The 14,355-nt window shown below is 45.1% G+C and overlaps 1 protein-coding gene across 1 annotated transcript in view; it reads right to left on the bottom strand.

Moving 5' to 3' along the window:
* Vps53 (VPS53 subunit of GARP complex) overlaps nt 1-14,355 on the bottom strand; it is a 149,487-nt gene that overhangs the window by 60,016 nt on the left and 75,116 nt on the right. The window contains exon 12 of the mRNA XM_059271221.1: nt 3,708-3,809. Within this exon, the coding sequence (XP_059127204.1) occupies nt 3,708-3,809 (102 nt within the window). The remainder of the gene's footprint in view (nt 1-3,707; nt 3,810-14,355) is intronic.

Below are 14,355 nucleotides of genomic sequence, written 5' to 3' on the forward strand. Positions count from 1 at the left end.
CAGAGGTGAGGGTGGCATGTGGAGGGCATTAGTCACTGTATGAGTGTTACTACTAATGAAGAACAGCCTTGAATTATGGGGATAGCATCCAGATCAGGGATTTTTTTTTTTAAATACATGTAAAACTTCAGGTTTAAAACAAGTTTGTTCTGGAAGTCCACATACAAAGTGACTCAGAATGGAGCTGCTCTGGCTACAGGGACCTTGGTCCCTTTCTCTCCTAACTCCTTATGTCTGATGAGCCATCAGAGAATACAATTGTGAAAGTCACCATGCAGATAGCAGGGAGGCTGAGAACCTAGAACCTATCTGAGGCCACATGGCTATGAGCAGCAGATACAGGTCCAGCATTTTCCTTACCACAGAGCTCTGCTTTTATACCTGCTTGTCTTTAGATCCAGAGGTCTTGGTCTTAGCACAATCACCTCAAGCTTTCATGAAGAAGAAAAAGCTCCAGGACAAAAATGAAATCATATTATACCTACAAAACTGTGCAAAGATGTGAAGGGACTCTGCTAATCCAGTGTAATGACACCCAGAGGTGACTAGCTACCACAGAGCACCCAAGTGCTCAAACTACATGGTTCTAAACATGATAAAGGCAGCTGACAGCATGGGGGAGACGGGAGAGGGGATGGGGGATTTTTTCTTTCTTTCTTTTTTCTTTTTTTCTTTTCTTTTCTTTTTCTTTTTTTTTTTTTTTTGGTTTTTCGAGACAGGGTTTCTCTGTATAGCTTTGCGCCTTTCCTGGAACTCACTCTGTAGCCTAGGCTGGCCTCGAACTCACAGAGATCGGTGGTGGGGAATTTCAGGAAGAATGAGGCCCCTCCAACCTGAGTCCCTGCTTCCACACTGAGAACTGCTCTGGGGTCAGAAGCAACAGTCCCCTTCTGTGCTGCTCAATGATTCAGTGGCTCTAAGTAAGTTACAGCCAGCCTCGCTTTTCTGGGACAGACTCACAGCAACCCTCCAGTTCTGCCCGTAAACTTAATTTCTATGGCCTCCACTTTTTAATAAGACATGATGTGTGTGCATGTTGGGGGTCGGTGTGGGCTAGGAAAGGAAATCCAGCTTCTATCTGCTAGACCTGCCTGCTAGTCCTGGCCCTCCCACTTCCAAACTCAGCCCTGAGCAAGCTGTGGACCTCAGAGCTACTCTGATCACCTGTGAAACCAGAGGGAGGCACTGTGAAAGCCAAGGAAAGAAAGGTGTAAAGATTGTGAAATTGTAAAGTGCCTTAAATGTGAGGTATCTGTGTTATTACAAATACAATGGAGCAGACTGCGTTTTATGGCCTTGGGAATTCTGCTGTGACTCCTGTCAGAATTCACACAACTTTGCCACACTAGGAACACAGGCTAGCTGCACAGTGTGTGGCTGGGGTTGCCTCAGGCTGGTGTCTAGCCACCTCCCTTTGGCTGTGTCTGGAGAGAAACAATGTCACCAAATAATCCTCCAGCAGCCCAGTGTAGAAAAGTCAAAGGAGGAGCACTAATCCCGAAAGGAAATGGCTGACATGCTGCTCTAACCTCTCCTGACATAAAACGGCAATGAGACACAAACACCATTCTGCAGGAGGAAGGGAGAGGAGATTTCGGCTGCACAGAAAGTGCTGAAGGAAATTAAAACGGCTAGTGTGCTCTGAAAAGAACTCTCCAAAGATGCCGCTGGTTACCCCGACGTTTCCAAGGCCTCCCCGGTGGCTTCCATGTTGGCTTGCTCTGTGTGGAGGCCTCTCCCAGTCCAAGACACTACTAACCCCACAGTGTCTCACACCATCGTGGTGTTGGACGGGAGGAAGGAAAGCGTCCTGACAGACCCAGATGCTGAACAAGGCAGAGCTGTATTGGGCAGCTCTGCCACGTGGGCTGAAGAGAGAGCTGGGGGAGGCTCTTCTGCAACAGATTAGGGGCAGGAAAACTGCTCTTCATTACCTGACCAGGTCCTCATGCAACCACCAGAGTGATCTCTGAGTGTCGTCCCTAACCAAAGACCCTATGTGAGTGAGCCAGCTCACTTTCAGAAAGGTGCACGAGTGTGTCGGTGACACACTACAGCACAGGCAGACTCACTGGCGTCGGTGATGACACACTACAGCACAAACAGACTCACTGGCGTCAGTGACACACTACAGCACAGGCAGACTCACTGGCGTCGGTGACACACTACAGCACAGGCAGACTCACTGGCGTCGGTGACGACACACTACAGCACAGGCAGACTCACTGGCGTCGGTGACGACACACTACAGCACAGGCAGACTCACTGGCGTCGGTGACACACTACAGCACAGGCAGACTCACTGGCGTCGGTGACGACACACTACAGCACAGGCAGACTCACTGGCGTCGGTGACGACACACTACAGCACAGGCAGACTCACTGGCGTCGGTGACACACTACAGCACAGGCAGACTCACTGGCGTCGGTGACGACACACTACAGCACAGGCAGACTCACTGGCGTCGGTGACACACTACAGCACAAGCAGACTCACTGGCATCGGTGACGACACACTACAGCACAGGCAGACTCACTGGCGTCGGTGACACACTACAGCACAGGCAGACTCACTGGCGTCGGTGACGACACACTACAGCACAAGCAGACTCACTGGCGTCGGTGACGACACACTACAGCACAAGCAGACTCACTGGCGTCGGTGACGACACACTACAGCACAGGCAGACTCACTGGCGTCGGTGACGACACACTACAGCACAGGCAGACTCACTGGCGTCGGTGACACACTACAGCACAAGCAGACTCACTGGCGTCGGTGACGACACACTACAGCACAAGCAGACTCACTGGCGTCGGTGACGACACACTACAGCACAAGCAGACTCACTGGCGTCGGTGACGACACACTACAGCACAAGCAGACTCACTGGCGTCGGTGACAACACACTACAGCACAGGCAGACTCACTGGCGTCAGTGACACACTACAGCACAGGCAGACTCACTGGCGTCGGTGACACACTACAGCACAAGCAGACTCACTGGCGTCGGTGACACACTACAGCACAGGCAGACTCACTGGCGTCGGTGACGACACACTACAGCACAGGCAGACTCACTGGCGTCGGTGATGACACACTACAGCACAGGCAGACTCACTGGCGTCGGTGACGACACACTACAGCACAGGCAGACTCACTGGCGTCGGTGACGACACACTACAGCACAGGCAGACTCACTGGCGTCGGTGACACACTACAGCACAGGCAGACTCACTGGCGTCGGTGACGACACACTACAGCACAGGCAGACTCACTGGCGTCGGTGACACACTACAGCACAGGCAGACTCACTGGCGTCGGTGACGACACACTACAGCACAGGCAGACTCACTGGCGTCGGTGACGACACACTACAGCACAAGCAGACTCACTGGCGTCGGTGACACACTACAGCACAGGCAGACTCACTGGCGTCGGTGACGACACACTACAGCACAGGCAGACTCACTGGCGTCGGTGACGACACACTACAGCACAAGCAGACTCACTGGCGTCGGTGACACACTACAGCACAGGCAGACTCACTGGCGTCGGTGACGACACACTACAGCACAGGCAGACTCACTGGCGTCGGTGACGACACACTACAGCACAAGCAGACTCACTGGCGTCGGTGACACACTACAGCACAGGCAGACTCACTGGCGTCGGTGACGACACACTACAGCACAGGCAGACTCACTTGCTCTAACTCTCCTTTCTCCAGCGCCAGCTCCTCCATCTCTGGTGTTGTCTCGTCTTCCAGGAAGGGATTGGTAGACGGCGATGGGGACTCCAGCTTTTTCTATTAAGACATGACAAAGAGGTTATTTTCTGAGCATGAGCCTTGCCAATGACCTGCTTTATCCAACTCTTCCTAACAGCTGGGTCATTGGCTCTGTCCTCATAACAAGAAGAGAGGCATAGGCACCACATTCTCATCCGCATGACTTCATATTCCTCTTGCACTTTCTAGAACCTGCACTGCCCACCCTACTGCAATTCTTCTTTTAAGACAGGGTCTCTCTACACAGCCCTGGCTGTCCTAGAACTCACTATGTAGACCAGGTACCTCTACTCCAATTCTAATCTGGCTAAAACTGTCACTCATTCTTTACTCTTTACTTCAAAGGTCCCTTCTGGGAAGCATTCCTCCTCATCTGCCAAGTTTGGGCTACATGTCCTGCAATGTGCATATCCTTTATGGGTATTTATGAGGCTGGCCATAGTTGCCTGTGCTGTAACCCTAATGTTAAAAGGTAGAGACAGGTAAATCACAGGAGTTTGCTGGCTAGCCTAGATAAGAAAGTGAGTGATCCTTTCTCAAGAGAATAAGACTCAGAATTCCAACATCCTTCTCTGGCCTCCATATGTAAATGCACACACATCTGCACATACACACATCTGCGTGCACACATACACAGACACACACACGAGAGACAGGGAGTCAGACACTTTGGTGGCTAGAATCATGTATGCGTTGGTCTTCACTGTATTTTAGGTGACTTTCATGTGAACACGTGCTCAATAAATATGGATGAATTCAAATGGCAGATGGGTTTGAATTCAAGAACTACAGAGCTAACCTCACAGCTTGTAGATTAAAGCCAGAAGTCCATTCCCAGGTCAAGTCCCATTATAATGATCACAACAGAAATTTCCTTGAGAAAAACTTTCTCAGCTCTGGAATGAGATAACTGTTTGAAAATACATCAATAAGGGGGACCACAGGCTACTGGGAAAGCTGGGGACAGGAGATGTAGGTTTAGCTCCAAACCATGCAGCTTCTCTGAGCTGCAGGAGCTTTATCTGCCGAGTGTGGCTACAGTCACAGGACTGCTCTAAGGATCAAGTGTAGTGAATGTGTGAAAGCCAAGCAGAAGCACACGAGTATGGGCTCACTGACTAATTCCAGGTACAGAATCCACATGAATCTTGGGAATATTTATGGTTTTTGAACAGAGATGTCTTTTATGCTTGGGTGCTGAGAGTTTCAGCAGAAAGGAATCTTGAACAACAAGCAGGACACCAGGGTTTGGTTGGTGGTGTGGTGAGGGATGGATCCTGGAGACAGGAAGTTAAGCGGAAAGGGAGTTTCCAAATGTATTTGTGACATTTTAGCATCTACCAGTAGTGAAAGCTGGTGTAATCGCTAAAACCAAGAGAAGGGCCATAATTGGACAATAGTGTGAATGGCTGCCAAGAGCCCACATCATCCAAAGGTATTACAAACAAAAAACAAAGTGAACTTAAACAAAAACCCAAAACCCCCTGAGGTATCTGCTATGAGCTTTAAGATAATTCTGTTTACACATATTTAAACTACTAAATTCTTATCCAAGAAACATTTCGGTACTGTTTCGTAGTCAGACAAAGGCTTCTGTACATGAAGAAAGCCTTGTGATTGTGATAACTGTGTTAGCTTAAGGTAATCATTACTAAGACAATGGTTTTTGCAGAAAACTGATGAGAAACAGTGTAGTCGAATGACCAGGCAAGCATTTCAGATCTGCACCATTGCATGCTAGCTTCTTGGCCTGCTGTGGTTCATGTGTGTGTGTGTGTGTGTGTGTGTGTGTGTGTGTGTGTGTGTGTGTGTGTGATATCTATACAATATGTGGGTAATATATACATTTATAGAAATTTTTAGAAGTCTGTGCTCCTAAGCTTTAGTTGTCTTTTTAAGATTTGCTGGTATTTGGCCAGGCATGGTGGTACATGCCTATACTCACAATACCCTAGAGGCAAAGGTAGCAGAATCTCAGGATCTCAAGTTCAAGGCCAGTCTAGGATGCATAGTATGTTAGTGAATTCCAGTTAGAATCCAGTCTGGGCTATCCTGTGAGTTCTAGGACAGCCTGGCAACTTAGTAAGACCCTGTCTAAAAATAAACAAGCAAACAAACAGCACTGCTGATATTTTAGGGGGAAAGGAATAGTAGAAAAGAGAATTTACCAGGCCTAAACTTCAACAATTAGATTAGTTAAGCTAGGCATGCTAGTGGGTACCTGAAGTCCCAGCTTTTTGGAAAAATGAGGCAGGAGGATCTCTTGAGCTAGGGAATTTGAAACCAGACTGGACAATACAAGAGTTCATGTCAACAAAACAAAACACAGATCCCTAGCTGGAGATATAGCTCAGGGTTGGAGTTCTTGCTTAGCCACAGTTACATGGTCAGTTCAAGGCAAGCTTGGGTTACCTGGGATCCTGCATCAAAAAATTAAACACATAAAACAAGTGAAAAATTAAATTAGTTAGAAGCCTTATATTCACTTACTAGCAGGTTTAGGGCCATATTTCTGAGTGGAGTTGCTCTGACTGAGTCTCCTGGTACCAAGAGGATGTGGAAAGCAGGTCCCTCAGCTGAAATTAAAGCCTTGCTCTAAACCATCCCATGACAGAAACAGGATCTGAACTTTTATGGTAAGTGTTCTTTATCTACTACATCTTGACTTTTATACAGCTGTGCTTCACTTTTAAAGCACAATGGAATATTTATTAGATAAATGAAACAAACAAAAAACCCAGAATCAATGAAATGAACTGAGAATGTTCCTGAACTCCATGTCCCACTGGAGAAAGTGTCAAACGAATGAGTAAAAGTAAGAAGAAGGACAATATGAAAGGCTCTATTGAACTCAGAGCAGCATGAGGTGGGGTCCTTGGACTAGAAATCCCCTGAGTTCCCTTCTTCCATCCACATGCTGATGAAATCACAGACCAGAAGCCCCTAGCACACTCTTGGGACATACACATTCCAAGTGTGGACTGCATTGCTCCCTTCATCCACTCAGCAAATGGATGTACTGGGTACCTGGGAAAGCAACGAGTAAGACAGACTTGTTCTGCCCTCCGTCTGCTGAGAAGCAGGCTTTAATCAACCACAGAAACATGTCACAATGGCCTTGAAAAGGTAGTTGTTATGAAGACATGCAGCAGAGGATCAAAACTAAATTCTGGAGACAGAATTGAGGGCTGCTTTGGAGCTATCTGAGGGTGAGAATTATGGGGTGGAGCTCTTTCTGTACTTGAGCAGCAGCATTCACTGGGCATGCAATGGACATTAATTATGTGGTCTGCACCCTAGTCCAGACACCCTGACCTGCACTGGTGATGCAGAATGAATAAGACAAGGAAGAGAGGCACTGTGAGAGGGAAATGAGGACCAAGCAGGCTGGGACAGGGAAGAGCAGGAGATGTAAATAAGGCACTAACAACAACAGTCTTGGGGAAGTCTGCAGGATGGATGGGCAGAGGTGTGAGGTACAAGGCAGAGGGTCAGTCAAGTGCCTTTTGTAGGCATGGTAAGATTTTCCTCTCATCACAAGAAAGTGGCACTGAGGGTTTTTAAACATGGAAGTAACAGGTACTAATTTGCTGTGGAATAATCTTTCTGTACACTGTGAAAATATATTTTTCTCATTGTTAATAAAAAGCTGATTGGTTGACAGCTAGGCACAATTTTCAGGGCAGAGAGAATGCTGGGAAAAAGAAGAGTGGAGTCTCAGAGTCACAAGGGGTGCAGAAGCAAGATGAAGGTGCTGTGTTGAAAGTAGGTACTGCCATGTGGCAGAAGATAAATAAGAAATGTGCGTTAACTTAAAATGTAAGAGTTAGCTAATAACAAGTCTGAGCTATCAGCCAAGTATTTATAATTAATATTAAGTCTCTGAGTGGTTATTTGGGAGCAGCTGCCAGGACACAGAAAAACTCCACCTACAAATGGTGCCCAAATGTCTGGCACCTATAGCCACGTAAAACCTAAGAAATCTTACTTAAAAAAGGTTTTTAAACACACAAAAACAGAGCCAAATGTAGCTTCCTAGTCTTGTGTCTCTTACACCAGCCTTAGTACCCAGCATCTTCCGGCAGCTGCCAGCATGCCATGAGCTAAGCTGCATGGCAGATTCCCGAAGTCTCTCACACAGGTTGTGGCATAGAGAGGCATCTCCCAGCCCCTGCCTGTGGTCTTGAGCCACCAGCTCAAGCTCCGCCAGTACACTTCATGGAAGGTTAGGGGTTTTGCTCATGCAGACAGAAGAGGTTACAGATGCTCAGTAAAGACAGATCCAGATGGGAAAAAAAAACCTCTAAACAGGTTATAATGTGTTTAAAAATGTACAAAGGTTTGAGAGAGAAAAGAAAAGGGATATAGACAGTCATTTTATATATATATAGTTTTGCCAGGCAGTGGTGGCACACGCCTTTAATCCCAGCACTCGGGAGGCAAAGGCAGGAGGATCTCTGTGAGTTTGAGGCCAGCCTGGACTACAGAGTGAGTTCCAGGAAAAGCACAAAGCTACACAGAGAAACCCTGTCTCAAAAAACCAATATATATAGTTTTAAAATAATAAAGTCCTTAAAAAGGGAATAAAATAATATTTTTAAAAGCCACATGAAGAAGGGAAATACACAGAGAGTCTAGATCCTGTATGTTATTGTGCTGTCTTTAAATTTTTTGACTGATAATGAATGAGCAATAACTACTAAGAAGCACTGGATTATGGAAACTGATAGACTAAACCAAACTATATATTTTAAAAATATATTGACTTTAAAATGGAAGTCAAAAAGGTATGTTGCTTTGGGAGAGAGGTTATGCTTTTATTTCCACAGGAAATGAGAGGCTGTGGATTCATTCCAGGTTGATATGGACCAGGTTTGATTAGGGAAGACCCCCTGAAAATCATGACTACAATCATAAAGAAATAAACCCAGAAAAACTACGAAATATGCAATGTATATTTTACCTGCTCAAACATAAGACAAAAAAGTCATCTTTGGTTAACTTATGTACAATGCACTGTTTATACTTGTATTAACACAGATATGTATGTTACCATTAAAAGTTTATGTATTTTCATGCCGGGCGGTGGTGGCACACGCCTTTAATCCCAGCACTCGGGAGGCAGAGCCAGGTGGATCTCTGTGAGTTCGAGGCCAGCCTGGGCTACCAAGTGAGTTCCAGGAAAGGCGCAAAGCTACACAGAGAAACCCTGTCTCGAAAAACCAAAAAAAAAAAAAAAAAAGTTTATGTATTTTCAGAGCAAAGGGACCAGACACCAATGAAAACGAATGGCCCAGATGATCCAGCATCTCAAAATACCTCTGTTACAGTCTTCTCAAAATTCTGCATTCAAAATAGCTTCAAGGTTGATAGCTGAGATGGTCCAGCCTCACAAAGTACTCTAGACAAAACTTAATAATTTTCCTGATTTTCTCAAGGTTCCCCCCAAAGATACCAGCACCCACAGACAACAGGAAGTAGATTCCCAAGAGATGGGGTATGGGTGGGTTTTGGTTATTCAATGGATTATAAATGTTTGTCATTGTTTAGGGAGGTTGGTTACAAGTTGTTATTGACCATAGTCAGGAAAAAAAAGCTAAACAAAAGAGTTAAATTTTCTTTCTAAAGGAAAAAAGGAAGATATGATATAGAAATGATAAAAGGGAAGATTGTTGAATCTACTTTAATCTAAAAACAACTATTAACCTCAAAATATTTTACATTGGTATGGATTTTGTTTCATTGACACAAATTTAATGTTAATTTTTTTTTTTTTTTTTTTTTTTTTTTTTTTGGTTTTTCGAGACAGGGTTTCTCTGTGTAGCTTTGCGCCTTTTCCTGGAACTCACTTGGTAGCCCAGGCTGGCCTCGAACTCACAGAGATCCGCCTGGCTCTGCCTCCCGAGTGCTGGGATTAAAGGCGTGCGCCACCACCGCCCGGCTTAATTTTGTTATACTGCATTTATGTTTCTACTCTTTTTGTTTGTTTGTTTGTTTGTTTGGTTTGGTTTTTTGAGACAGGGTTTCTCTGTGTAGTTTTGTTGCTTGTCCTGGATCTTGCTCTGTAGACAAGGCTGGACTCAAACTCACAGAGATCTGCCTGGCTCTGCCTCCCAAGTGCTGGGATTAAAGGTGTGCACCACTGCTGCCCAACTTATGTTTCTACTCTTGTTTGGGGTATTGTGTTTATGTAGCTCATTTAAAAATATAATGTATAATTAAAAAATACAAGTTAGTAGTCATCTATAATAATCAAACTTGTAGTCATATTAGGTATGTTTTCAAGGTTAAACAGATATATTCAGAAAGATAGATGGTCTTCAAACACTTCAAAGACCTACAGAATATGGCATTCAATATGTTTAATAACCTAAGGCTTTTCTTGACAATGAGACATGTCTGTTCCTGGCAGAGAAGATGATGAGCATCTAAGAAACTCCATATGGAGTTTACTTTTTTTGTGACAAAAGTTAGCCACTGCCTCAATTGCTGACAGTATACTGTCCAAACTGGGCCAGCAGGATGGAGAAAAAAAAAGTGACTGCCAACTTTGCCAAGACAAGGTAGGACAGTCCTTCGAAATTCCCTGCTGCTCAAAAAAAGTCTGTCAGATATACTAGGCCAAAGATAGATGCCCCAACATTGCAGAAAAAATTTGGGTGACTGTCCAGGCAGCCTGATGTCCCTGTTATTAGGTAACATTACACCCTTCTGGGATCTTTGATGGGGTTAAAGACTAAATAATTAGACTTAAAGTTTTCCTTAGTTATGATAAAAAGGTAAATTAGGTGTAAAACTTTAGACTTACAAAGATAAAATAGAATATTTTTTTCTAGATTTGCCAAATACAAATGGACTGAATATTGTAACTGTAATTCTTACTTGATAACTCCTTTTGTTGTATATAATTTTACTGTGTTAAAGTTAAAACTTTACTTTTTTAGAGAAAAAGGGGAAAATGATATAGAATAATTCCTCTACATGATGTGAAAATGGGTTGCTCTCATTGGTTTTTTTTTTTTGTTTTTTTTTTGTTTTGTTTTTTTTTCGAGACAGAGTTTCTCTGTGTAGCTATGCGCCTTTCCTGGGACTCACTTGGTAGCCCAGGCTGGCCTTGAACTTACAGAGATGGGTTGCTCTCGTTGTTAATAAAAAGCTGATTGGTTGATAATTAGGCAGGATTTTCAGGGCAGCAAGAATGCTGGGAAGAAAAAGGGTGGAGTCTCAGAGATGTGAGAGATGCAGAGAGAAGCAAGATGAATGTGTCATGTTGAAAGATGGTACCACCACATGGTAGAGGGTCGATAAGAAATATGGGTTAATTTAAAATGTAAGAGTTAGCTGGTAGCAAGCCTGAGCTATTGGCCGAGCATTTATAATTAATATTAAGTCTCTGAGTGGTTATTTGGGAGCTACTGCCAGGACACAGAAAAACTCCAACTATACTAATTTGGATTTTTTTTTTTAAAGCTGGGTTCCACTATGTTGCCCATAGTGAAATAAATACTTTTCCCCAAACATAATATTTTTATTAATTATTTGGGAATTTCATACAATGTATGCCATCACACTCTCTTCCCATTCCTCCCAAATCCACTCTCTCAGGCTTGTGCCTCATCTCAAAAACCCACCAAGTTCAATTTGAGTTGTCCATATAATCATTGGAACATGGCCAGCGCCTTAAAGGAAACTGAGCCCTTCCCCACCCCTGCCAGAAGCCATCCACTTGAAGAGCTACACTTCAGCCTTCCTATCACAGTTTTTAAGGACTCTCTTCAATGGCTTCCTGTCTAGACCGTTTTTTTTTTTTTTTGTTTTTGGAGTGGGTGGGGGAGCTGGTGGTCACAGAAGCCTTCAATGTCTGTCATTCTCAGTTACGAGTCTTCAGTCACTGGCATCACTGCAAAAGCAGCTTCCTTGCCCATAGCAGTCGGCAGCAGCACGGATCACGGACTTCTACAAGGTTTCCAGTGGCAGCATGGGTCATGGCCATCAACATGGTCTCTGACCACAACCTGGACCTTGGACATCAACACAGCCTGCAGCAGCAGCATGGTGCCTGACGTCAGCATGGACCACGAAAATCTTTCAAGGAGGCTTACTCCAGAAAATGAACTATTCCTCATCTCAGGTATCTTGATCTTGCTCAGAGTGAGAGTGATCATGCAGTTGGGGAGCGTGCTTGTAGGCCAAGGGCAGTGCCTTGGTCCCATGCTCTCTTCCCCACAGCAGGGCGAGCATCTTGAGCAGCAACAGTGGCTCCACTGGGGACTGAGTGGCAGCACCGGCCTGTCGGGCAAGCAGCGACAATGGGGAGAAGGGCCAGTGGTGCAGCTCTCATACTTGTTGCCAGTGCTAAGTTGCTTCTCTGCGCCAAACACACTCTGCCACTCTACTCCGCCACCTTTATTTATTTATTTATTTTCTTGTTTTGTTTTTAGAGACAGGGTTTCTCTCTGTAGCTTTGGAGCCTGTCCTGGATCTCACTCTGTAGCCCAGGCTGGCCTTGAACTCACAGAGATCCACCTGCCTCTGCCTCCCGAGTGCTGGGATTAAAGGCGTGCGCCACCACCACCCAGCACCATCTTTTTTTTTTTTTTCCAGTTCCAAGAAACTACTTTTTAAAAGCATCTTCCCAGAAGACTTGCCTTTTAAAAAGTTGTTCTGGACATCCTGTGCACTCTACAGGCTCATCTGAGTCTCCGTTGGAAGCCTCCCTGGGTCTCGAAGGCTCCTTGAAGCAGCACCACGGCACTGTGGGTCCTGGGGGCTGCCACCATCTTGAATCTTCTCTTATATAAATTCTTTGTCCAATATAAATTCTAAAAATATATGATAGCAAGATGGTTCAGCAGGTAAAGGCACTTGCCACCAATCCTGATGACCTGAGTTTAATCCCCAGAACCTAGACAGTAGGAAAGAACCAGCTCCTCAAAGTTGTCCTAACCTTCACATGATTGTAGCAATGGCTTCCACTAACAGCAACAGGGATGACGACAGAGTACAGCCTCCGGTTTGACTCTTCCTTTCAAGACAGCAGCTTAAGAGGTGGCCAGGCTAGCCTTAAATCTGCCATCTTCCTGCCTCTGCTTTCTCAGTACTGGGATTACAGGAGTGCCTAAGTGTGTACTTCACTGAAAAGAAAGAAGTAAGGACACAGACTGAGTCTTACGAAACCAGGTTCTCTTGCGCGCCTCATAGGCAGCCTGCCCCACTGTCCTGACTCTGGGTTCGCTCCAGGACATGGAAGCCGTGGGCAGTCAGTTCACAAGAGTGAATGGCACACCAAAACACTTCCTCCTCGCTAGCCCACTACTGTGCACTCACTACGCCGTTGAAAATAAATGCTGTTGTACGAAGCCAAAGGCCGTGATGAGGGTGCCGAGGGCCATGCGGCCTCTCATATTAATCTGCTATGGTGAAAACAAGCCTTTGCCAACAGCAACCGCTGGCACAGTGTAGCTTCTGGGTGACAGCCCTGCTGTCAGCCATCCAGGTCACACTTCTCCTTCCTGCTCTGCAGCTGTTGGAGACCAGGGAGAATTGCTAGTTTGGATTGGGATTTTAAATAACTTGAATGACATATTCTATAAACTCTGTGCTGCCAGATGAAGTATTTGCCAAGAAGGGAAGGGATTTCCAATTTTAAAAGAATCCTTTCTTTTGGCGATGATGACAGTGGATCTCAAGTCCACACGGGAAGATAAAGTTCTTCAGATAGCAACTTAATTCCCTCTGATTGGCTCACATGGGACTCCCAGCACCTTCCAAACAGAAGGGGCCACACACGGGCCAGCCAAGCTGTCTCATTTACTGTGAAAAGAGTCTGGCTTCAGTCAGGTGCACTTCCGCATCTGGGCCTGCATGTACAAGTCCCTTTTGGAGGCCCTGGCTGGACATGTTACATTATCAAAGAAGGAACGCTGAAATTTAAGGCCATTTCCCCCTTTCCCTAAAGGAGAAAGCTTTCAGTTAGGAGATGAAAGCCCCACATTTTCTGCACTTCTCATTCCATAAACACTTTGCACCAGTTCAGTTCCTGATTGGTACTTTAAGAGGCAGCTCTCGGGCCTTAGCTGACAGTCAAGATCGCAGGCTGGGGGCAGCGCACACCTGGTGTTTACGGTCCTCCTTCACTCTTACGGCCACATGTTCGTACCTCACATCGGGACGTTATTAAAGGTTTCTTTCTCCTACTGAACCATAAGAATCTGTCCAATCCAACTTCTCATCTTCTTCTGAGTTCTCTGCACAGAACGCACTTGAGGAATTTCTTGTCTGACTAACACTTATTCACAAATGTTTTCCATACACAGGTTTTTGTTTTCTGTACAGAAAACAGAATGTATATACTGTGTATGTTCATAAGAGAGCCTCAAAAACAGACTGGAAATCTCCAACTAAGAAGAAAAAGAACTTACTTTTAAAATATTTTATTGTCTATTAACGTTTAACAAGTAGGTAACAGATGGATGTGAAGGTGCACACGTGTAATTAATCCCAGCATTTGGAAGACAGAGGCAGAAGATTGGGTGTTCAAGGTCAGCCTTGGATACAAAGTGAG

Source organism: Peromyscus eremicus, chromosome 8a (genome assembly GCF_949786415.1).
Source record: "Peromyscus eremicus chromosome 8a, PerEre_H2_v1, whole genome shotgun sequence".
NCBI lineage: Eukaryota > Metazoa > Chordata > Mammalia > Rodentia > Cricetidae > Peromyscus > Peromyscus eremicus.